This window comes from Leptonychotes weddellii, chromosome X (assembly GCF_054177405.1).
Source record: "Leptonychotes weddellii isolate Sample4059 chromosome X, ASM5417740v2, whole genome shotgun sequence".
NCBI classification, from domain to species: domain Eukaryota; kingdom Metazoa; phylum Chordata; class Mammalia; order Carnivora; family Phocidae; genus Leptonychotes; species Leptonychotes weddellii.
Window position 1 is genome coordinate 55,237,628 of NC_138385.1, and position 25,806 is coordinate 55,263,433.

A 25,806-nucleotide genomic window follows, 5' to 3' on the forward strand; every position below is an offset into this window, starting at 1 on the left:
AAGAGCAACAGACCAAAGGAAAACTGCCCCAAGGTTTGCGCAAAAGTGAACAATCAGCCTGACACTCAACCATCAGCTTTCAGGGGTTTCAACCCAGTGTATCTCACGGTTCATGAAGTCTCCTCCCTGGGGAAGTTAGTATCCGTAGTTTAATCTACCCTAAGAGTTAGTGCTACGGAGAGTGAAGATAAGACTATGCAGAGGGAAAATGGTGTGAAGCGTCGCACTGAGTTGGAGGCTGTAAGAGAAAAGTGGAATGCTTGGACAAGATACGGTTGGCAGATCTAGCAAAATGCTGTATTTGAGACATAATTATACTAAAAAAATGACTGGTTTATCTCAATTTAACTGCGCAGCCTGTATTTTACGTGTAAAATCTAGGAAAACAGAGAGAGACAACGTTATTCTGATATTACCCGCTGTGTATTTTACCCTGGAAGATAAAAACAGTTGAGCCCCAGCGTCTGGCTGGACTCTTCACTGAGAAGCTATTTCCGGTCTGGGGCCCTGAGAAAACGAGGGGGAGGGGAGCGAAGATTAAGGTAGCGGGGTTGGGTCCGCCAGCGTCCCAGAATCCTTTGCTCTCGGTTCCTCTTTCCTCGCTCAAGATGGCGCTGCTCGCGATACCTTCTTCACGCTGGGCAGTCGCAGCGGCCGCTTTCGAAAAGCGCCGGCATGTCGTGTTTCTGATCCGGTCTCTAGTCTCTGTCCGTGGCGCAGGTTCTCAATGGAGATCACGTCAGCGCGGCGCTTCAGGAACCGCTCGAATTTCCCAGGTGAGATGCCATTCACATGGTAGAGTAGGGTGAAGGACAAAGGGACCTATAGGGAAAAGTTTGCCCTCGTGTCCTTGGGTCAGAGAGAACGCCAAGAAGAAAGGTTGTCAGGGCTAACTCGAAACATCAGTAAGTGAAGGAAATTGGGGTTAGTAATTTGAGGAAGGGGTGAAGAAAACCTTCGTGGTATAGCACAGGGGAATGGGACGGAAGGTTTCGGGCAGAGGGCACCTAAGCGCTAGGGACTCTCTTAGGATTTACATGTTTTTTTTTCTTCTGAGTTTAAGAGATGGGGTAGACAGGATTCCCAGATTGCTTATCCTTCTAAATGCAAGGAAAACTGGGCTACTTTCCAAAGTTAGTAATGGAATTTGGAACCAGTATGTCCATGGTTCAGATTTTACTCATTTGGAAGTAGCAATGAGGGGGGCACTGTAAGATGACGGCAAACCTACCTGTAAACAAGAGGCAAGTTGAGTTGGCACCAATTAACTCTCTGCTGACAGTGCTTCTTGATAGGCCAAAACCTTAACTGTCTTTCTTTCCAAACCATTGACCGCCCTAAATTCATATGTAAACACGATTGTCCTTTGATCTGAAAATAGTGTTCTGTGCATACAGGTCGCTTTGGAAACCATAAAGCTAGTTTTCTTCAATTAATGAATGTAGTTTTTGTTATAGTGCCTCTTAATATTTGTGTCCATTGTTATCCCTCACTCAGCGGTTTAAAAAAAATTATTTGTACTTGTACTTTAGTATATCTTTATTTCCTATATATTGACAAAAAGTTTAATTCCCACCACTTCTTCATCAGTATCACTGAAGTATTGTCAGTTTTGTATGAGAAGCACCCTCATAAATTTTGATTCTGCGTGAACAGATATTTAATATCTATTATGTACTTAGGGCTATGCTCGATAATGGGGCTACCAAGAGAAACATATATTAATGCCTTCAAGATTGATCAATTTAGTTAAGGAGATTGAATCTATCCATTACAAGAATAACTAAAAGACAATGTAGGTTAAATATCAAATGAATAGTATAAACAATAAAGACAGTAAGCATCTAGAGGAAATGGTGATAATTAAGGACCAGATTACAGAGAGGAGCTCTTGCTGGTGATAGAACTGGGGAGAACATTTTAAGCAGGGAGAATATGGAATGACACTAGGCATGGGGAGTGCTGGAGAAATTATATCCATTTGTTCATCCAATAATTACTGAACACCTTTACAGCAGTGAACAGAATAAAATATAGGCCTATCCTTAAAGAGTTTAAAATCTAGTAAGGGAAAAAGGTAAGTAAACAGGCAGATATAATACAGTAGTGCAGTGATGGGGAGGGTACAAAGTACACATATACAGAGTATACGTGAAGGGCATCAAGTCTAATTTTGAGGTGGGAAAAATGCCTTGAGTAACTGATATCTAAGCTAAGCCAAGACCTTAAAAATGAAGAGAAATTAGCTAAAGAGGGAATAGTGTGTGCAGAGGCCCGCAGGTAAGAGAGAACATGGACCTTTTGTAGAACTACATATAATTTTAGGTTACTGAAGAGTTTAAGATAGAAGTGGCAGATTAGGCTAGGGGAACAAATCCAGATCATTTTATTAAGGTTTTAAAAACACTTTATAGTTGAAAGTTGTAACACATCATTTCTTGGGAACCATTCTTGTTCTGTAGTCCTCTAAAAAGTCTGATGAAGTTAAGATAAAATTTGTAGGACTTTGTCAGGCTGGGAGGTTGAGGGGGATGGAGAAGTCATTGGGAGTTTCAGAGGAAGTGATGGAAATAAAAAATTAGCTTTCTCTGTTTTCATGAACACTGTCGCCACAACTTTCTTCCTCCACTGTCTTCTGTATATCCTACCATTCCTTTTGGTTACCATTTCCAAAGTGTGAAAAACAAGGGAAAGATGTTACTTTTGTTTTCTACTTCTTAAAGGCATGCAACTCTTGCCATAATTTAAAAAAATGTAGATTTAACAGGGAGATGAAGAAATGGTTATAAGGCTTTTAGTAGAATCTGATATAACCTGAGGCACCTTCACATAGTGACTTGTGATTAAGATTACAAAATAGGGGCTCCTGGGTGGTGCAGTCGGTTGAGCGTCTGACTCTTGGTTTCAGCTCAGGTCATGATCTCAGGGTTGGGAGATTGAGCCCTCCATTGGGCTCTGTGTGGAGTCTGCTTGGGTTTCTCTCTCCCTCTCCCTCTGCCCTTCCCCCCCTCCAATAAATAAATCTTTAAAGAAAGATTACAAAATAAATATTAATACATATTTTTTAGGACAGTCATTATTATATAGCATAATATTTTAGAGCTGAAAAGAACCTTAGTGCAGTGTTATGAAATCATGTTAATAGGTTGGATCAGCACTTTTTTTATATGAAATTCAGTAGAATAAGAAAAAAAATATCAGTACTTTATACATATTAAGGGAAGTAATGCCTTATGTACTATTGTTTTTATGTGTATATATATATATATATACACACCCCCACATGTATGTGATTACTGGGATGCATTGCAAAATGTGTTTTTCACACCGGATTATACCCTAGAACTATGCTGTGCAATATGGTAGTCACTAGCTTCATGTGGCTGTTTAAATTTAAATTAAATTAAAAATGTAATTCCATTAGCTGCATTTCAAGGGCTAAAAAGCACATAGGTATGGAACATTTCCATCATTGCAAAAAGTTCTGTTCAAACGGTGCTACTTTAGAGAAGATCATATCCAGCCTTCTAATTTTACAGATGAGGTAACTGTATCCTAGTATAGATAAATGACAGCCTTTAAGGCCACTCATTCATTTATTGCCTTCTGTGTGTCAGGTATTGATATGAATATGAAGGTAAATAAGATTCTGGCAGACCTTAAGCATACAATAAATGTTGAATTGTAAAGGTATTTCCTTTTTTAAAGATTTTATTTATTTGAGAGAGAGAGGAGAGAGTGAGAGAGAGCACGAGAGGGAGGAGGGTCAGAGGGAGAAGCAGACTCCCGCTGAGCCAGGAGCCCATCACCGGGCTGGATCCTGGGACTCCGGGATCATAACCTGGGCTGAAGGCAGACGCTTAACAGACTGAGCCACCCAAGTGCCCTCTAAAGATACTTGTACTAGAGCACTGTTAATAGAGGGATATACCTTAAACATTAAAGTTTTTTATTAAAATTGTTAGTATGGTAAGATTTAAATTGTAATGATTTATTATACAATTGTCTCTCTACTACATTAGTTAATATTAAAAAGACAAATTTTGAGTGATAGAATTTTTTTCATCAATAATTATATGGTAGAAACTGAGGTATCATACAGTTAGTCCACAGCACTTTTTATCTAAGTTTAAAAAGTTCTTAATTCTTGATCCGGACACTGATCATATACTTTTCTTCATTTGCTTTTTAAAAACATCTTTTTTGAGATTAATTCACATACTATATAATTCACCCATTTAAAGTGTGCAATTCAGTGGATTTTAGTATATTTAATGATTTGTACCACTGTTACCGTAGCCAATTTTACATTTTTATTACCTCAAAAACAAACTTGCTATCCTTTTGGCTATCACCCCCCATCTCCCTCCCTCACCAGCCCTAAGAAACCACCAATCGATGTTCAGTTTCTATAATTTGTCCATTTTGGACTTTTCACATAGATGAAATAATATAATACGTAGTTTTTTGAGACTGGCTTCTTTCAGTTAGTATTATGTTTTCAAGGCACATCCATGTTATGGCATGTATTAAGTATTTCACTTGTTTTTATGGCTAAATAATACTCAGTGTGGATATGCAATATTGTCTTTATGCATTTGTCAGTTGGTGGGCATTCAGGTTTTTTTCCCCATCTTTTGGCTGTTAGGAATAATGCTGCTGTCAACATTCATGTACAAGTTTTATATGTACATAAGTTTTCATTTCTCTTGGGTATATATCTAGGAGTAGAATTGCTGGGCCATATGGTAACTGTGTTTAATTCTATAAGGAACTGCCAGACTGGTTTTCAAAGGACTACACCATTTTACATTACCATCAGAAGTACAGGAGGATTCCAATTTCTCCACATCCTCACCAATAGTTATTCTTACCTTACTTTTTTAGTTTAGCTATCCTAGTGAGTGTGACGTGTTCTCTCATTTTGGTTTTGATTTGTATTTCCCTGATGACAGAAGACACTGAACATCTATCCATGTGCTTATTGGCCATTTAAGTATCTTTTTTTGAGGAAAGTCTAGTCAGGTCTTTTGCCCATTTTTTAATTGGGTTACCGGTCTTTTTATTGTTGTCAGAGTTCTTTATAAATTACAGATTCAAGTCCTTTATCCGATACATGATTTGCAAATATTTTCTCCCATTCTGTGGGTTATCTTTTGACTTTCTTGATAATGGCCTTTGAAGCACAAAAGCTTTTCATTTTGATAAAGTCAAATTTACCTATTTTTTCTTTTGTTGGTCATATTTTTTTGTGTTATAGCTATGAATCCATTGCCAAATCTGAGGTCATGAAGATTTACCTGTTTTCTTCTAAGAATTTCATAATGTAATCCTAGTGAGATATAGAAACATTACTCTTGTATAGTCTAGTTCCGTTTCCCCACTTTGTTGTTTTATTTTCATAAATATTACATTTATAAATGTTACAATCCTAACAATACATTATCATAATTATTACTTTATATAATTTATGACTTTAAAAGATGCTGAGAGAAGAAAGGAAGTAAATATTTATTTTGTTATACTAGTCTTTGTATTTATCATTTCTAGTTCTCTTCATTTCTTCTCTTGTGTTTGATTTACCATCTGGAGTCATTTCCTTATCCCACTATAGCTGTGCTCCCACCCATCTTTTATGTGATATTATTGGCAAATATATTGCATCTCTATATGTCATAGGCTCAACAATTTTATCCATATTATTTTATACAGTTGCTTTTTAAATTGGTTCAAAGAAGAAGGTAGGGACGCCTGGGTGTCTCAGTCGGTTAGGCAGCTGCCTTTGGCCCAGGTCATGATCCCGGGGTCTTGGGATCAAGTCCCGCATCGGGCTCCTTGCTCAGCAGGGAGCCTGCTTCTCCCTCTCTCTCCCTCTGCTTGTGCTCTCTCTGTGAAAATAAATAAAATCTTTAAAAAAAAAAAAAGAAGGTAAAAAAAGTGTGCATTTATGCATTCTGGTGCTCTTTGTTTTTTTTGTGTGTGTGTGTGTATTTGGATTACAGTCTGGGGTCACTTGTTTTCAGCCTACAGAACTTCCTTTAGTATTTCTTATAAGGTGGTTCTGTTAGTAGCACATTTTCCCAGTTTTTGTTTATCTGGGAATGTCTTTATTTTGTCTTCATTTTTGAACAGTATATTTTCTGGATAATAGGATTCTTGCTTGACAGTTTTTTTTGTTTTTTTTTTAGTGCTTTGAATATTATCCTACTGCCTTCCAGCCTACACATTGTTTTTGCTAAGAAATCAGCTGTTATTCTTACTGGGGTCCCCTTGTTAGTAAGGAGTCTTTTTTTCTTCTTGCTACTTTCAAGATGTTCCCCTTGTTTTGGCTTTTAATGTTTTTACTATAATGTGTTGGATCTCTTTGTATGCTTCCTCCTTGGAGTTTGTTGCACTTCCTGGATGTGTAAATTACATTTTAATAAGTAAGTTCTTTTTAATAAGCTTTGGAAATTTTCAGCCATTATTTCATCGAGTAGTTTTTCTTTTCCTTTATCATTCTCCTTTTCTTCTGGTACACTCATTATGCATATGTTGGTGTGCTTAATAATGGCCCTCATTTCTCTGAAGCTCTGTTCATTTTTCTTCACTTTTTTTATCTTTGTTCTTCATATTGGATAATCCCTATTGTTCTGTCTTCAAGTTTACTAATTATTTCTTCTGCCAATTCACATCTGCTGTCAGTCCCCTCTAGTGAATTTTTCATTTTATTTACTGTAATTTTCAACTGTAGAATTTCCATTTAGTTCTTTTTAAATAATTCCTGTTTATTGATATTCTCCATGTAATGTTACATTGTCATCACACCTTCTTTCATTTCTTTAACATGATTTCTTTTAGTCTTTGGATGTATTTATAATGACTACTTTGAAGGCTTTTTCTTTTCAATCTGACATTTGGTCAAAACCACAGGCAGTTTCTCTTGCCTGCTTTTTCCCAGTGTATAGGTTATACTTTCCTGTTTCTTTGCATGTCTTGCAATTTTTTGGAAACTGGACATTTTAGATAATGTAGTAACTCGGGGTACTGGTCCCCTCCTTCCCAGGGTTTGTTATTGTTATTTACTTGCTTGTTTATTTGGTTAAAGACTGGCTGGATTATTTTAGTGATGTCTTTCTTCACTCTCCCACCTGCTTCCTATTTTGCAGTGTTAATGCCTCTGATGTTGCTCCTTAAGGGGCATAGCCTTGGGTATGTCCATAGTTACCTTGGGATGACCGTAGTTTTGCTGAGGATTTTTCTTTCCCAGTTATGGTCCATTAGTTGTTGGCAGATTGCACTGCTGTTTTCAACAGTGCCCTGGGGCAGAAATTGTTCCACAGACTAAAGCAATCAAATTGGTGTTGCTTTGAAGTGATAGTTCCTGAGGACAACATTTGAGATTTGTTCTGTTCCCAGGCAAGCTCCTCCGAGCTGCCTCCCTTCTTGATTTTCTGGTTCTCTGGGGCAAAGGAGCTGACCCACAGTTTAGCTTCTATGTCCGATGATTCCATCAGTTTTCTCCCACTTGGCCTTTCATGAGAACCTCCACTGTTTTTGAGAGTAACCTGAGGCTTGAACTTCGCATTAAGTCAATTCCTGTGGGAAGAGATTAGGAGCTATCTGTTTTAGGGTCTTCTTCTCCCAGGCAAAAATCTACCAGCCACAGGTCTGAAGCTGGGGGTGGGGACAGTGGTGGCCACTCTCTGAGTGATACCCCCACTTTAGGTGTTGAGTGCTAGTGGGGAGTAAGAGGAGTTCTTTTTGGCATGCTTCTCCTGGTAATGGAACCAGCCTCTTAGGAGTCAGGGTTAGGGTGATTGGGCCTTCAACAATCAAGTATTCTCAGTGGCAGCACACCCAGGGTCAGCCTCTGTCCCTTCTGTGGGGGTGTGTGGAAGAAGGGAGCCCCTATTTCTTGACCACGTTAGCCCACTGGGGGAAAGATGAGAGAAATGCTGATGTCCTGTCTTTCCCAGGAAGACAGTCTTCTGACTAGGAGCTCATGAAAGGGAAGGGGGGGCGATGTACTGTGCTCGGCTCTACCAGTCTCAAGTGGAGTTTCCATATTGCCAGACTGGGAGTGGGGAGGCAGGGAGTATGTCCTGGTTCAAACACCACAGACTTGCTATTCTTACTGAGCTCTAGTAGCTTTTCTTGAGTAAATGTTATTTCATTTGCTATATGCCCCAGGACCATTTCTAGGGACTTTAAATGGTGGTCCTTTTATAACTTTTACCAGTTTTGCTGGGGAGTGGGTCTAAGGAGATCTTATTTTGTCATGCCAGAAGTGGAACTCTTCATTTGATTTTGACTGGCTTGTGTTCTTTGGTTTATACTGCGTGCAACAAAATGGTCTGTCCTTTCTCTTTGGTTTGTAGTAGGTATTTCCATTGAGGTCCGTCTGGCACACCTTTTACTTTAGTGTATTTACCTTGTATATTCTATTTAGTAGTTCTTTTGGATAGGTACTGTTTTGTTTTCATTTGTTGGTTCACATTTCATTTGTTTTCATCATGGACAATGGATGAGAGCTTTACTATCTCCCAGTAGTAAATTCCCCCTTCCTGCGCTCCCACTGCTGACTGGATGCTGTTAAGAGACTTTACTTCTGTCCTTCATATTAATTGAAGTAGAATATAATTACACTAATGAAACAATTCTTCTACTTTGCTTTTTAGAGATCCTAGTTTTAAGATACAGGTTTTATATTATAAGATGCATATCAAGAAATGACAGTGATTACTGAGAAGACATAAAATGTAATAAGAAAATTAAGAACAGAATTTAAGAGGAAAAAATTAAGGGTATTTTTAAGTGGATTTTGCATGGACCTTAAAGAAGGTGAGAGGTGATTCAGTGACATTTAAAGTACCTGAAGGGCATTTATTTTTAATTAAAGGCTATCCTTCAATAGTAGTTTAGTGATACCTGAACTTACTGGAACATTAGTTTATAAAAAAAGACATAGACTTCAGTTGTAGGAAGAGGGATTTAACATGCATATAAAAAGAATTTCTTAAATTAATAGTCTTTTTATTAGGAGAGCAAGGAAGACTTTAAATAACCTAAGGGGCAGAATAAATAACCATTAATTATAATTTAAATAGGTATCTTCTTGAAGATAGAACTGACTTAAATTTATATCATTCAGGATCAAAACTCACTTTAAAAAGGGTGATTTGGCAGAAAGAATATTGGTAAACAGAAGAGTTGGATTCTAGTCTTGGCTTTGGTGTTAGGAGACACTAGAACAAATCATTAAACAATAATTTGCAATCATTAGAAGAATATAAGTTATTAAGAAGCAGTGACTTAGTTTTGAGGAAAGCAAGACATACCAAACCAATTCAGTTCTTCATATGAGAAAATTATAGGGTACTTAAAGTGTAGTCTATCTTGATTTCAGTAAGGCTTTCAGTTATTTTCCCTTGTATCATTCTCACTCAACAAGCCAGGAAGGAATGATGTTGTATACTGTTAAGGGGTCTTGAGGTAGTAGTGTAGTAGTAAGTAAATCTTACTGGAGAAAATACAGATAATTTGAAAGATTTTGATTTATAAGTATTAAAGAGGATAAACAGCTGGCGTACAAAGGACATAGCATGGTATAGTGGAACGAACATTGTCATCAGGACACCTGACTACCTGAGCTCTGTTTCTACTCTTGGTTATCTTGGACAGATCACTTGTTCCTTTGGACTTGGTTTCTCTAAAATAAGATTCAACTACTTGATCTCTAAAGTTTCTTCAATTCTTTAGTTTCCTGACTCTGACCTTTTGGGAGTTGTCCTTTGTATAAATAGAAACTCTACTTTGTGAGCCTAGTTTATTACTGTTAGTAGTTTTCCAGGAGCAACATAGGCTACATTTAAATTGATGTTAAGTTTTTAATGGGGCAAATTTATATGGTTCTGCCTCTTATAGTACTTGTTGATCTAAGAACAGGAGTAAAAAAAAATGAGATTGGTGATGAGTTCAGTATTTGCTAGTGTTGGGGAGATGGAATTAGAGTGGGGGAAGAGTAAGCTATGTTCTAAAATTATCAAATGGGGGGCGCCTGGGTGGCTCAGTTGGTTAAGCGACTGCCTTCAGCTCAGGTCATGATCCTGGAGTCCCAGGATCGAGTCCCGCATCGGGCTCCCTGCTCGGCAGGGAGTCTGCTTCTCCCTCTGACCCTCCCCCTCTCATGCTCTCTCTCTCTCTCTCTCTCTCATTCTCGCTCTCAAATAAATAAATAAAATCTTTAAAAAAAATAATAAAATAAAATTATCAAATAGGTTCTGAGGAGGTGGTGGAGAGTGGCAGCAGTGCTGTAAAAGTTGTGAATAAAGATGAAGCTTACCTGGGCTATAATTGATAAAGAATGGAAATATAAAGGTCTTAGTCTGAAGTGGCACTGGGAATTGAGAAGAGGAATTCAGAAGATCCCTTATTTGAAAATAGTCGAATAAATAACTTTCTTTAAGCCATTGACATACTTATTTGAATTGGCTATCAAAATTAAAAGGCGGGGGAAGAAAAGTTCAGATTATTTCTAAATTTTCTTTTAGAATACTAGGCCCTTCAAGAATCTGATAAAAGCCATGAACCTTCTCCCTAGGAAAATGGGCATACACACATACTTCATTTTGCATACAATTTTGGGAGGATCAGAGAATCCCTGATAAATATAATATTTCAGGGTGGGGTTCTCTAATGGAGTTCCTGAGTATCCAGTGGCAGAGTAAAGGGCACTTGTCACTGGGCAGTTGGGGGTAGAAGTGGAATGGAAACTTTGCTCGTATCAAAATTTTGATTAAATGGAAAATACAGTAATAAATTGATACTCAGTGTTTATCTGAAAGTTTTTGGTTTTTCAAATAGGAGTATGTTCCTTCCCATGTTATAGAGTTTAAAATAGAAGCGAAATTGCCTGTTCTATATATGATCCTTACAGTTTTCCCTCTTTATTTTATTTATAAATTTCTCTTTTTAATTGTACAAAACTGCATCTAATAAAAACATGAGAGGGGCGCCTGGATGGCTCAGTTGGTTAAGCGACTGCCTTCGGCTCAGGTCATGATCCTGGAGTCCCGGGATCGAGTCCCGCATCAGGCTCCCTGCTCGGCAGGGAGTCTGCTTCTCCCTCTGACCCTCCCCCCTCTCATGTGCTCTCTCTCTCTCATTCTCTCTCTCAAATAAATAAATAAAATCTTAAAAAAAAAAATGAGAAAAATAACCCATAGTTTTACCTCTTAAGTAATTTTCCATTTTCCCCTTGAATACTAGTTGTTATATGTACATTATTTTTACAATGCTGAGATAATTTTAAATTTTTATTTATAAGCATTATTTTTCTTGGTGCTCAGTCTTTACCAAAATTAGGTCTTTTAATTATTTAATATTTTAGTAATTTTAATAGGTATATTTAATTGTCTGCAAAAGGTGACATTTTTGTTGTTTTGATTTTCTTCTTCCTTTTCTAGAATTTGTCTTCCTAAAATCCTCATTTATGCTCTCGACACCCTTGTAGGTTTTGTTACTTGTGAGTAAATATACTTTTCAAGTCTATTATATTATTATGTCATTTGATCTTCACAGTAACTCTGGGAGGTCGGTGTACATTTCATTGTAGTAACCATGACCTATCCTGTCCTTTTCATTCTCTCAACTTATGCTATAGTTTTAGGCCCTTGTAACTTTATGCATGACTTTCTCACTGCTTACAGGTATTTACTACCCTTCCAGTCCATCCCTCACAACACATTAAGATTATTTTTCCTAAATAACAACTCTAGTTAAGTGTCATTTCTCTGCTTATGGACTTCAGTGGTATCTATACCTTAGCCTAGTGTTCAAGGCCCTAGAGGATCCCCCACATAACTAGCTTGCTAGCCATATTGTTAAATATTTTCTTATAAATACCCTGCTTTTCCAGTCACTCTGGATTGCTCCCTGTTCCTTGGACCTTGTGTTTTTCTGTTTTTTTCCTTCATTTCTGCCATACTCTCTGTCTGAAATGCCTTCTACCTCCTCTCTGTTTTTCAAATCTTAGCTAAAGCCCAGTTTATTCTATAGAACCATTCTTCCTTTTTTTTTTTTTTTTTAAAGATTTTATTTATTTATTTGGGGTGGGCAGAGGGAGGAAGAATCTTTTTTTTTTTTTTAAAGATTTTATTTATTTATTTGACAGAGAGATAGCTAGAGAGGGAACATAAGCAGGGGGAGTGGGAGAGGGAGAAGCAGGCCTCCCGCCGAACAGGGAGCCTGATGCAGGGGATCCCAGGATCCTGGGATCATGACCTGAGCCAAAGGCACACGCTTAATGACTAAGCCACCCAGGCGCCCCGGGAGAAAGAATCTTAAGCAGACTCTGCACTGAGTGCAGAGCCTTACTCAGGGCTTGAGCTCATGACCCTGATACCACGACCTGAGCCGAAACCAAGAGGCAGACGCTTAACCAACTTTGCCACCCAGGTGCCCCAAGAACCATTCTTTATAAGCTTGAAAGACATTGATTTCTTCCTCCTCTGAACTCCTGTAACATCTTCTGCAAGTAGTTATCATGTGTGTCTTGTTGAAGAGATAAGATTTTAGATGCTTAAAAGGCAGATACATTCCAGTCATCTTTTTTATCTTCTACAGAGCCAGGAATGGTCTCTTCCATGTAGTAGGCACTCAGAAAATATTTGTGAAATGAATGATTAAACCCTATAACCAAATGACAACAAAGTTTAACATAAAAATAAATAATATTTGCTTTGGTGCTATACATTTGGAATCAAAGGCTCACTTTCTACATTAAATGTTTGTTTCAGCAAAATCATAATCAGATTGTGGAGTCATTAAGTTTGAGGATAACCTCTTTTTTTGAGAGAGAGAGAGAGCATGCGCATGAGCATGTGCAGGGGGTGAGCAGAGGGAGAGGGAGAGAGAGAATCCCAAGCAGGCTCCACGCTCAGTGCAAAGCCCCACACAGGACTAGATCTCATGGCCCTGAGATCATGACCTGAGCCGAAATCAAGAGTTGGACGCTTAACCAACTGAGCCACCCAGGCACCCCTGAGGATAACCTCTTAAGTTTGTCCACTGCGTTTCTGTCATTAGGTGGTACTGTGGTAGGGTCGCACTGAATGTCAGTTTTTAGTTTGATAACCAAAGCGCACATGCTTTTTTATCCTAAAGTTTTTGGATTACTTTATTAGTAGGCATCTTTTGCTAAGAAAAAATGACTTAAGGGGCACCTGGGGTGCTCAGTCGGTTGAGCATCCGACTCTGGTTTCGGCTCAGGTCATGATCTAAGCGTTGTGAGATTGAGCCCTGTGTCAGGCTCCACACTCAGCACAGAGTCTGCTTGAGATTCTGTCTCTCCCTCTCCTTCTGCCCCACCCCTTTCACGTGTGCTTTCTGTCTCTAAAATGAATAAATAAATCTTGAAAAAGAATGGCTTAAAAGATGAAGTTCTTTGAGGAATAAGATATAAAATTTTACTCTTCATAGAAATTTTAACTGCAGGTTATATTTTGGCTTATTCGTTAGTTCTCCAATTAAATTTTCTTTTCCACATTCGGAGGGCAGAGATGTTAGAGTGGAGAAATTGTATCCTATGGGGGTAGTTTCTTAGATACTGACATTTTAGGAAAGTAGGTTTTTAAATTGTTATCATGCTTTTCAAAGCATAATAAAAAAGAAGTTGAGGTTTCTATTTTGGTTTATTTATCAAATTATTTTTATTGATCTTGAGTAACTTGTATTATGATTTGTCATTGTAATATATTCATATTTTTAAGTGTGTGAATATTTGCCAAGTATGAACTTCAACTACTCTTAACTATGTTGACTTTACAGCTGTGTGTGTGTACATGTATGTATTAGTTTTCTAGGGCTGCCCTAACAAAGTACCACAGACTGGGTGACTTAAACAGCAGAAATTTATTTTCTCACAGTTCTGGAGGCTAGAAGTCTGAGATCAAGGTGTTGGCAGGGTTGATTTCTTCTCTGACCTCTCTCTTTGACTTGCAGATGATTGTCTTCTCTGCGTTCGCAAGGTCTTTCCTCTGTGCATGTCTGTGTCTTAATCTCTTCTAAATACACCAGGCAGATTAGGGCCTACTCTAATGACCTCATTTAACGGTAATTTCCTCTTTAAAGGCCCGGTCATCAAATATAGTCACATTTGAGGTTATTTGGGGTTAGGATTTAAACATGAAGTTTTGGGAGAGAGACAATTCAGTCCATAACTGTGTGTGTGTGTGTGTTCATGCATGCACAAACACATAGAAAACTGGAAGGATATACTTAAACATAGCTCAGAAGAGGGTATGGGTTGGGAAGCTAAAGGACAGTAAAAAGGACCTTTCACTTGATATTATAGATACTTTAGTATTGTTTGTTATGCTTGTATTTATTTACTCATTTATTACAAGAGTGCAAGAGAGAGAATGCACACGCATGCACATGACCCGGTAGGGAGGGGTAAAGGGAGAGGGAGCTCTGATGCAGGGCTTGAGCTCACGGCCCTGAGATAATGACCTGAGCTGAAATCAAGCTGGACACTTAACAGACTGAGCCACCCAGATATCCTGATATGCTTGCTGTAATGAAAAAATTTTATGTGTAAACTTTTCAATTGATGACCTGACCTTTTTGGTTTTTTTTTTTTTCTTCAAGATTTTATTTAAATTCAAATTACTTAACATATAATGTAATATTAGTTTCAGGAGTAGAATCTAGTGATTCATCGCTTACGTATAACACCTGGAGCTCATCACAAGTGCCTTCCTTAATGCCCTTTTAGCCAATCCCCCCACCCACCTCCCTTCCAGCAACCCTCAGTTTGTTCTCTAGTTAAGAGTCACTTATGGTGGAACACCTGGGTGGCTCAGTCATTAAGCGTCTGCCTTCGGCTCAGGTCATGATCCCAGGGTCCTGGGATCGAGCCCTGCATCGGGCTCCCTGCTCAGCAGGAAGCCTGCTTCTCCCTCTCCCACTCCCCCTGCTTGTGTTCTTGCTCTCGCTCTCACTTGCTCTCTCTCTCTCTGTCAAATAAAATCTTAAAAAAAAGAGTCGCTTATGGTTTCCCTCCTTCTCTGTTTTTATCTTATTTTATTTTTCTTTTCTTTCCCCTATGTTCATCTGTTTTGGTTCTTAAATTCCACATATGAGTGAATCATACAGTATTTGTCTTTCTCTCACTTATTTCGCTTAGCATAATACACTCATAATATACTTCCATCCACGTCATTGCCAATGGTAAGATTTCATTGTTTTTGATAGCTCATAATATTCCAATGTATGTATATACCACATCTTCTTTATCCATTCATGAGCTGATGGGCATTTGGACTCTTTCCATACTTTGGCTATTGTTGATAGTGCTGCTATAAACATTGGGGTGCATGTGCCCCTCAAATCAGTATTTTTATATCCTTTGGATAAATACCCAATAGTACAATTGCCGGATCATAGGGTAGTTCTATTTTTAACTTTATGAGGAACCACCATACAGTTTTCCAGAGTGGCTACATCAGTTTGCACTCCCACCAACAGTGTAAGAGGGTTCCCCTTTTACCAAATCCTCACAAAATCTGTCATTTCCTGTGTTGTTGACTTTAGCCATTCTGACTGGTGTGAGGTGGTATCTCATTGTGGTTTTGATTTATATTTCCCTGATGATGAGTGATGTTGAGTATTTTTTCATGTGTCTGTTGGCCATTTGTATGTCTTCTTTGGAGAAATGTCTGTTCATGTCTTCTGTCCATTTCTTGACTGGATTATTTGTTTTTTGGGTGTTGAGTTATATAAGTTCTTTATAGATTTTGGATACTAGCCCTTTATCTGATACGTCATTTGAAAGTATCTTCTCCCATTCTATCCGTTGTATTTTAGTTTGTTGATTGCTTCCTTTGCTGTGCAGAAGCTTTTCATCATCATGTAGTCCCAATAGTTCATTTTTGCTTTTGTTTCCCTTGCCTCTGGAGGCGTTTCTAGTAAGAAGTTGCTACAGCCAAGGTAAAAGAGGTTGCTGCCTGTGTTCTCCTCTAGGATTTTAATGGACTCCTGTCTCAAATTTAGGTCTTTCATCCATTTTGAGTCTATTTTTTTGTATGGTGTAAGAAAGTGGTCCAGTTTCATTCTTCTGCATGTTGCTGTCCAATTTTCCCAACACCATTTGTTGAAGAGACCATATTTTTTCCATTGGATATTCTTTCCTGCTTTGTTGAAGATTAGTTGTCCATATAGTAGTGGGTCCATTTCTGGGTTCTCTGTTCTGTTCCACTGATTGGTTTCTCTGTTTTTGTGACAATACCATACTGTCTTGATGATTACAGCTTTGTAATGCAGATTGATGTCTAGAATTGTGATACCTCCAGCTTCTTTTTCAACATTACTTTGGCTATTTAGGTCTTTTCGGGTTCCATACAAATTTTAGAATTGTTTGTTCTAGCTCTGTGAAAAATGCTGGTTGTAATTTGATCAGGATTGTATTACATGTGTAGATTGCTTTGGGTAGTACAGACATTTTAAGAACATTGTTCTTCCAGTCCGTGCACATGGAATGTTTTTCCATTTCTTTGTGTCTTCCTCAATTTCTTTCATAACTGTTCTATAGTTTTCAGTGTACAGATCTTTTACCTCTTTTGTAAGGTTTATTCCTAAGTATCTTACAGTTTTTGGTGCAATTGTAAATGGGATTTCTCTTTCTGCTGCTTCATTATTGGTGTAGAGAAATGCAACAGATTTCTGTATGTTGATTTTATATCCTGTGACTTTGCTGAATTCAGGTATCAGTACTAGCAGCGTTTTTTTGGTGGCATCTCTCAGGTTTTCTACATAGAGTATCAAGTCATCTGTGAAGAGTGAAAGTTTGACTTATTTGCAGATTTGGATGCCTTTTATTTCTTTGCATTGTCTGATTACTGAGGCTAGGACTTCCAGTACTGTGTGGAACAACAGTGATGAGAGTGGACATCCCTGTTTTGTTCCTGACCTTAGGGGAAAAGCTCTCAGTTTTTCCCCCATTGAGTATGATATTAGCTGTGGGTCTTTCATATATGGCCTTTATCATGTTGAGGTATGTTCCCTCTATCCCTACATGGTGGAGGGTTTTTATCAAGAAAGGGTGCTGTATTTTGTCAAATGCTTTTTCTGCATCTATTGAGAGGATTGTATGGTTCTTACTCTTTTATTAATTTGGTGTATCACATTGATTTGTGGATGTTGAACCACCTCTGCAGCCCAGGAATAAATCCCACTTGATTGTGGCGAATAATCCTTTTAATGTACTGTTAGATCCTGTTAGCTGGTATCTTGGTGAGAATATTTGCATCCATGTTTATCAGGGATATTGGTCTTCAGTTCTCCTTTTTAGTGAGGTCTTTGTCTGGTTTTGGGATCAAGGTAATAAAGCTGGCCTCATAGAATGAGTTTGGAAGTTTTCCTTCCATTTCTATTTTTTGGAATAGCTTCAGAAGAATAGTTACGATTTTTCTTTAAATGTTTGGTAGAATTCCCTTGGGAAGCCATCTGGCCCTGGACTCTTGTTTGTTGGGAGATTTTTGATGACTGATTCAATTTCTTTGCTGGTTATGGGTCTGTTCAGGTTTTCTATTTCATCCTGTTTCAGTTTTGGTAGTTTATTTGTTTCTAGGAATTTAGCTATTTCTTCCAGATTGCCTAAATTGTTGGCATATAATTGCTCATAATATTCTCTTACAGTTGTTTGTATTTCTTCATTGTTGCTTGTGATCTCTCCTCTTTCATTCATGACTTTATATATTTGGGTCCTTTCTTTTTTCCTTTTGATAAGTCTGGCTAGGGGTTTATCAAATTTACTAATTCTTTCAAAGAACCAGCTCCTAGTTTTGTTAATCTGTTTTTTTTTTTTTTAATTTCTATATAATTTTTTTCCTGCTCTAATTTTAATTATTTCCAACCATTTGCTGGACTTAGCTTTCATTTGCTGTTCTTTTTCCAGCTTTTTTTTTTTTTTAAAGATTTTTTTTTTTTTTTTATTTATTTGAGAGAGAGAGTGAGAGAGAGAGAGAGCACAAGAGGGGGGAGCGGGAGAGGGAGAAGCAGACTCCCCGCCAAGCAGGGAGCCCGATGCAGGACTCGATCCAGGGACTCCAGGATCATGACCTGAGCCGAAGGCAGTCGCCCAACCAACTGAGCCACCCAGGCGCCCATTTTTCCAGCTCTTTTAGGTATTTGAGATTTTCTTCTTTCTTGAGGAAGGCCTGTATTGCTGTATACCTCCTCCTTAAGACCACCTTTGCTACATCCCAAAGCTTTTGGACTGTCATGTTTACATTTTCATTTGTTTCCTTGTATTTTTAATTTCTTCCTTCATTTCCTGGTTGATCCATTCATTCTTTAGTAGGATGTTCTTTAACCTCCATGTATTTGTGTTCTTTCTAAATTTTTTCATGTGGTTGACTTCAAGCTTCTTAGTGTTGTGGTCTGAAAATATACATGGTGATCTCAGTCTTTTTTTATCGGTTGAGACTTGGTTTGTGACCCAGTATGTGATGTTTTCTGGAGAATGTTCCATGTGTATTCGAAAAGAATGTGTATTCTCCTGCTTTAGGATGAAATGCTCTGAATATATCTGTTAAGTCCATCTGGTCCAGTGTGTCCTTTAAAGCCATTGTTTCCTTTTTGATCTTCTGCTTAGAGGATCTGTCCATTGCTGTGAGTGGTGTGTTGAAGTCCCCTACTATTATTGTATTATTATCAGTGAGTTTCTCTTAAGTTTTTTAGTAATTGATTTATATATTTGGGAGCTCCTAAGTTGAGGCATAAATATTTACAATTTTTAGATCTTCTTGTTGGAAGACCCTTTTATTATGATATAGTGTCCTTCATCTCTTATTACAGTGTTTGGTTTAAAATCTAGTTTTTCTGATAAAACGATGGCTACTCCAGCTTTCTTTGGATGTCCGTTAGCATGATAAATGGCTCTCCACCCCCTCACTTTGCATCTGGAGGTGTCTCTGAGGCCAAAATGAGTCTTTTCTAAGCATATCGGTGGGTATTGTTTTTTTATCCCTTCTGATAGCCTGTGTCTTTGCATTGTGTCGTTGAGTCCATTTATATTCAGAGTAATTATTGGTAGATATGAATTAATGGATTAATGGCCATTGTATTACCTGTAAAGTCACGGTACCTGTAGATTTTCTCTATTCCTTACTAGTCTTTGTTGCTTTTGGTCTCTCTTTACTGCTCAAAGGGTCCCCTTTAGTATTTCTTGCAGGACTGGTTTAGTGTTCATGAACTCTTTTAGTTTTTGCTTGTCTTGGAAACTCTCTTTGCTATTCTGAATGACACTGTTGCTGGATATAGTATTCCTTGCTGCATTTTTTTTCCCATTTAGCATGTTAAATATATCCTGCTACTGCTTTCTGCCCTGCCAAGTTTCTGTAGACAGGTTTGCAGCTAATCTTATGTGTCTAGGATTTTGGGTTAAGGACCTTTTATCCCTAGCTGCTTTCAGAATTCTCTCTTTATGTTTTTTTTTTTAAAGATTTTATTTATTTATTTGACAGAGAGAGATAGCAACAGCAGGAACACAAGCAGGGGGAGTGAGAGAGGGAGAAGCAGGCCTCCCGCCAAGCAGGGAGCCCGATGCGGGGCTCGATCCCAGGACCCTGGGATCATGACCCGAGCCGAAGGCAGATGCTTAACGACTGAGCCACCCAGGCGCCCCTTTCTTTATGTTTGTATTTTGCAAGTTTCGCTCTGATATGTCTTAGTGTTTTTATAGGTCACAAAATTCTTTAACATTTCATTTCTTCCTGTTCCTATTTTATGTGTTATTTTTCACCAGGACCCAAAAAAATAAAGGCTTCCTATTGCTTAGAGCTATACTGCCCAGTACAGTAGACATTAGCCCCATGCCATTATTTAAATTTCAATTAAAATTAGTTGAGATTAAATAAACTTAGTAGCTTAGTCACACTAGATATATTTCAAATGCTCAATAGCCACATTTGACTAAGTAGTTATTGTATTTGACCACAGATAGAGAACATTTCTGTTATCACAGAACGTTCTGCTGGACATGGCTGGCTTAGAAAATAATTTTAAGTAGGGGATGATATTATCAGATCTGTTTTAGGAATATGATTCTGGCTGAAGTTTGAAGGATAGTTTGAAAATAGGTAGTAATTGGCGATATGGACATCATTTAGGAGGATACTGAAGTAATATAGGAGAGAAGTGGTCAGTGCCTATACTGCCTGTCATGAGGAAGCATTGTTAGGATTTACCACCAATCATTCTTGTATCATGACATGATTTTGAAATATTTTTAAATATGATGAAAGATTTTGAAGCAGGAGAGTAACACTCTGTCTTAGCTACTCTTCTCAGTCTCAGGATCTTTAAGCTATAAAATGGACTTGTGAGGTATAAAGTGTGTTAAATTTTGCCATTACAATTTTAGCTAATGCTTCTGTAATAAAACACCATCTTTTGTAATCAGTTTTGTGGGGACTGCCTATAGAACTCGTGGGTAAGCTACTATCACTTCTGTTTTGAATGCTTCTCAAGCAGTCCAGTGACACCCTAGCTAATTAGTGACAGAACTGACACTGCAACCCAAGGCTTTTCATTCATCTCTTTCCCTTTCATCTTATCAGCTGTATTTTCACAACTCTAATGGATGAATTTTACTTATTTAGGACCCTTTGTGCAATTATACTCTATTGCACTGATGAATAGCTAGAATCTATTTAGATAAAACTAGTATTAAGTTATCTTTTAAATGAATCATCTTTTTAAAGATTTTATTTATTTTTGAGAGAGAGAGCACAAGCATGAGTGGGGGGAGGGGCAGAGGGAGTAGCAGACTCCCTGCTGAGCAGGCAGCCCAATGTAGGACTCCATCCCAGGACCCTGAGATCATGACCTGAGCTGAAGGCAGACATTTAACCAACTGAGCCACCCAGGCACCCTTAAATGAATTCTTATATATTATTAGCTTAGAGTATTGTAATACATACAAAAGTAGCAAAATTATACCACACTAATATTTTTAGATTTTATCACCACATAACAGAGCTGTACATTTACAAAAAGAATATGCCACCATCATCTCCAGACAGTCCTTTAAAAAACATTTATTGGGTACCTGCCATTTGGCAGACATTCTTTGAGACACTGGAAATACAACCATGAGCGAGGCATAAGTCTTTGCCCTCTAGGAGATCACAATTTAGAGTAGAAAACAGGTAACCAACTATTCAAATAAGGTATGGTAAATGCTTTCATAGGGTTAATTGCAGGATTATACGGGAGCCCAGAGGTGGAGAACCGTCTTCACCCTAGAGAGGTCAGGGAAGGCTTTCCACAGGATTTATAGATGAGTATTTTTTTTTTAAAGATTGTATTTATTTATTTGACAGAGAGACACAGTGAGAGAGGGAGCACAAGCAGGGGGAGTGGGGAGGGAGAAGCAGGCTTCCTGCAGAGCAGGGAGCCCAACGCGGGGCTTGATCCCAGGACCCTGGGATCAAGACCTGAGCCGAAGGCAGATGCTTACGACTGAGCCACCCAGGCACCCCTATAGATGAGTATTGAAGGACTTGTAGGTAGGCGTTGGCTTGATGGATGAATGAAGAAAAAGGGCAAAAGGTATTAAATGACATGTTTTCTTTGGAAAAGCTGTAGTTTGGAGGGTGGTTTGGAAGTGGACAAGATTGGAAGTAGGGAGACCTTTAGTTTGATGGAACGTTTAGAGGGTTTAATGGTAATATTGGAGGTAAGGGATGATGACCTTGACTAAGGCTGTGACCGTGATTGTAGAGCTATTTAGTAGGAGGTAAAGTTGACAGGAGTTATGAGTGGTTCGATGCAGAGGACAAAGAAATAAAGATTAGAATAGATCCCAGGTATCTGGCTTTGGCAGCTGGGTGGATAGTGATGCTATTAACTAAGGTGGGGAGGAGCAAATTTGAGGGATTTGGAGAAGGTAGTCCCTACTGAACACAGCACAGCAGCTGAACCAATTTGTATTCCTACCAGTAGTGTGTGGAGGTTCCAATTTCTTCATATCCCTTCCTTCATATCCAACCGTTATGGTGGTTTTGATATGCCTTTCCCTAATGACTCATGATGTTGAGAATATTTTCCCATGGTTGTTGGCCATTTGTTTATCTATTACCAAATCTGAGGTAATGAGAATTTCCCCCTATGCTTTCTTTTAAGAGTTTAATTGTTTTAACTCTTCTATTTAGGTCATTGATCCAGTTTTGGGTTGTCTTTTTGTATGTGATTTGAGGTGGGGGTCCAACTTCATTCTTTTGTATGTGTATATCCATTTGTCCAATACCATTTATTGAGGAGACTCTTCTTTCACCATGGAATGAACTTGGCACCCTTGTCAAAAAATCAATTGCCATAGTTATATGGGTGTGTTTCTGGACTCTAAATTCTATTCCACTAGTCTATATGTCTATCCTTAAGTCACTACCACACTTTCAATTATTGTATCTTTGTAGTAGGCTTTGAAATCAGGAGGTGTGTGTCCTCCAACTCCCCCAACCGCTTTCTTCTTTTTTCTTGCCTGATTGCTCTGGCTAGAACTTCAGTACAATATTGAGTAGCAGTAGTGAAAACTATTGCCCATGTCTTATTCCTGATCTTAAGGGGAACACTTTGAGTTTTTCACCATTGAATATAATATTAGCTATGTTTTTTACATGTTTTATTATGTTGAAGAAATCTCTTTCTAGTCCCAATTCTCTGAGTGTTTTTATCACAAAAGGGTGTTGGGTTTTTCACGTGCTTTTTCTTCATCAATTGAGATGATAGTATGACTTTTTAAATTTTAATTTTTAAAATGGCTCATTGAGATTTTAAAAATTTTAATTCCAGTATAGTTAACATACACTATTATATCATAGTGTAATTAACTGTACTTAATACACTGTAATTATATTACTGCAATTAACAATTATATATTACAAATAACACACTGTTATATTAGTTTCACATGTACAGTATTCAGTAATTCTATTCTATTCATCACCCAGTCCTTTAGAAAACTGTTTTAAGTAATCACTTCCATTAAGTGGCTAAGTAAACTTCTTTTCAAAAAATAGATAAAATGGTTCATTGGAACCTTGTCTCTTCCCCCTCCTTACTCCCTTGCTTAAAAATAACCAACAACTTCACAGTGTTCAAAGTCCAAGTTAGAATTTACTGACATGGCTCCAAGTGCCTTGCATCAGATGACCCTCTCCAATTTACTCTTTAGCCTCTCCCATGGGCCATGTCAGCCCTGTGTTTGCCCGTAGGACTTGCCAAACTCTATCCTGCCTTGGAGTATTCATTGAAGCTCTCTTGCTGCCTGGATTCCAATATATTTTCCATTACAGCATCTTGTTCATGACCTTTGTCTCACTTTCCAGTCTTTAATAACACTTTTTAAGTGTCAGTTTATTTACTTTTATATTGTCTGTCTTTGCCAGACTAAAATTCCATGAGGGCAAGGCTATTCCTTTTTCATTCCCCACTGTGCCTTGCACTTGTATACTGCCTGGCATGTAGTTGGTATGGTGTTTATTCATGCAAATGTACAGTGAATAAAGGAATGAATCAGTAAATCAAAGAGTACTGGGGAATACTCAGATATTGCATCCGATGATTCTTCATGCATTGCATATAGCAGGGATTCTAAAACTTTGCCACACATTAGAATCACCTGGGTAGCTTTTAAAACTCTCAGTATACATTTTATTTCTTATACCTATTGTAATGGTTGAGAGCTGAAAATCTGCTTTTACTTTTAAATTTTTACATTTTTACACTAAATTTTTTTAGGTTTTTATTTTAATTTCAATTAGTTTACATACACTATTATATTAATTTCGGGTGTACAGTATGGTCATTCAATACATCCATACAGCACCTGGTGCTCATCAAAACAAGTGCACTCCTTAATCCCCATCACCTATTTAACCCATCCCCCAACACCTCTCCCTTCTGCTAACCATCAGATTGTTCTCTTGCTTTGTCTCTCATTTTTTTTCCCTTGGCTTATTTTGTTTCTTAAATTCCACATATGAGTGAAATCATATGGTATTTGTCCTTTTCTGACTCACTTTGCTTAGCATTATACTCTCTAGCTCCATCTGTGTTATTGTATATGGCAAGATTTCATTTTTTATGGCTGAATAATAGTCTGTTGTATATGTATACCACATTTTCTTTATCCATTCATCAATTGATGTACATGTGGTCTGCTTCCATATCTTGGCTGTTGTAAATAATGCTGCTATAAACATAGAGGTGCATGTATCCCTTTGAATTAGTGTTCTTGTGTTCTTGGTGTAAATACCCAGCAGTGTGATTGCTGGATCATAAGGTATTTTTAACTTTTTGAAGAACCTCCATATTGTTTTCCTCAGTGGCTATACCAGTTTGCATTCCCACCAATACTGCGTGAGTGTTCCTTTTTTTCCACATCCTCAACAACACCTGTTGTTTCTTGTGTTGTTGATTTTAGCCATTCTGACAGCTGTGAGTTGATAATCTTGTGGTTTTGATTTGGATTTTCCTGATGATGAGTGATGATGAGCATCTTTTCATCTTTTCCATTTCTTTGTGTCATCTTGAATTTTTTCATAACTGTTCTATAGTTTTCACAGTACAGGTCTTCTATAGTTTTCACAGTATAGGTCTTTCACCTCCTTGGTTAGATTTATTACTAGGTATCTTATTATTTTTGTGGCAATTGTAAATGGGATTGATTCCTTAATTTCTGTATATACAACTTCATTATTGATGTATAGAAATGCAGTAGATTTCTGTACATTGATTTTGTATCCTGTGATTTACTGAATTCATGTATCAGTTCTAGCAGGTTTTTGGTGGTCTGTAGGGTTTTCTATAAATGGTATTTAGTCATCTGCAAATACTGACAGTTTTAATTCTTCCTTACCAATTTGGATTCCTTCTATTTCTTTTTGTTGTCTGAATGCTATGGCTCAGACTTCAGGTAACATGTTGAATAAGAGTGGTGAGAGTGGACATCCTTGTCTTGTTCCTAACCTTAGAGGGAAAGCTCTCAATTTTTCCCCATTGAGAATAATGTTGGCTGTGGGTATTTCATATGTGACCTTTGTTATGTGGAGGTATGTTCTCTCTAACCCTGCTTTGTTGAGGGTTTTTATCATGAATGGATGTTGCACTTTTGTCAAATGCTTTTTCTGCATCTATTGAATGATCATATGGTTCTTATCTTTTCTCTTATTGATGTGCTGTATCACACTGATTGATTTGTGAATGTTGAAACCCCTCTACTTGCATCTCAGGAATAAATTCCATTTGACCATGGTGAATGAATTTTTTAATGTATTTTTGTACTGGGTTTCCTAGTATTTTATTGAGAATTTTTTACATCTGTGTTTATCAGGGATATTGGCCTGAAGTCTCTTTTTTAGTGGAGTCTTACCGAGTTTTGGTATAAGAATAATGCTGGTCTTATAGAATGAATTGGGAAGTTTTCCTTCTTTTTTTATTTTTTGAAGTACTTTGCAAAGAATAGGCATCAACTCTTTTTTAAATGTTTGGTAGAATTTGCCTGTGAAGCTGTCTGGCCCTGGACTTTTGTTTTTTGATTACTAACTCAATTTCTGTGTTGGTTTTTGGTGTGTTCAAATTTTCTGCTTCCTTCTGTTTCACTTTCAGTAGTTTATATGTTTATAGCAATTTATTCTAGGTTGCCCAGTTTGTTGGCATATACTTATTCATAATATTCTCTTATGATTGTATTTCTGTAGTATTGGTTGTTATTTGTCCTATCTCAACTGTGATTTTATTTATTTGCCTCCTTTCTCT

At 37.7% G+C, this 25,806-nt stretch overlaps 1 protein-coding gene across 5 annotated transcripts in view; it reads left to right on the forward strand.

Moving 5' to 3' along the window:
* The first annotated feature begins 574 nt into the window (after positions 1 to 574).
* Positions 575 to 25,806, forward strand: part of ABCB7 (ATP binding cassette subfamily B member 7) — a 166,071-nt gene continuing 140,839 nt past the window's right edge. For 4 of the 5 annotated variants that reach the window (XR_014141277.1, XM_006726885.3, XM_081808630.1 and 1 more), the window contains exon 1: positions 575 to 776. Coding sequence is in view for 3 of the 5 variants with exons in the window: in XM_006726885.3 (XP_006726948.1) it covers positions 609 to 776 (168 nt within the window). In the remaining 2 variants the exon portion in view is untranslated. The remainder of the gene's footprint in view (positions 777 to 25,806) is intronic. The other variant, XM_081808632.1, reaches the window with a different exon arrangement.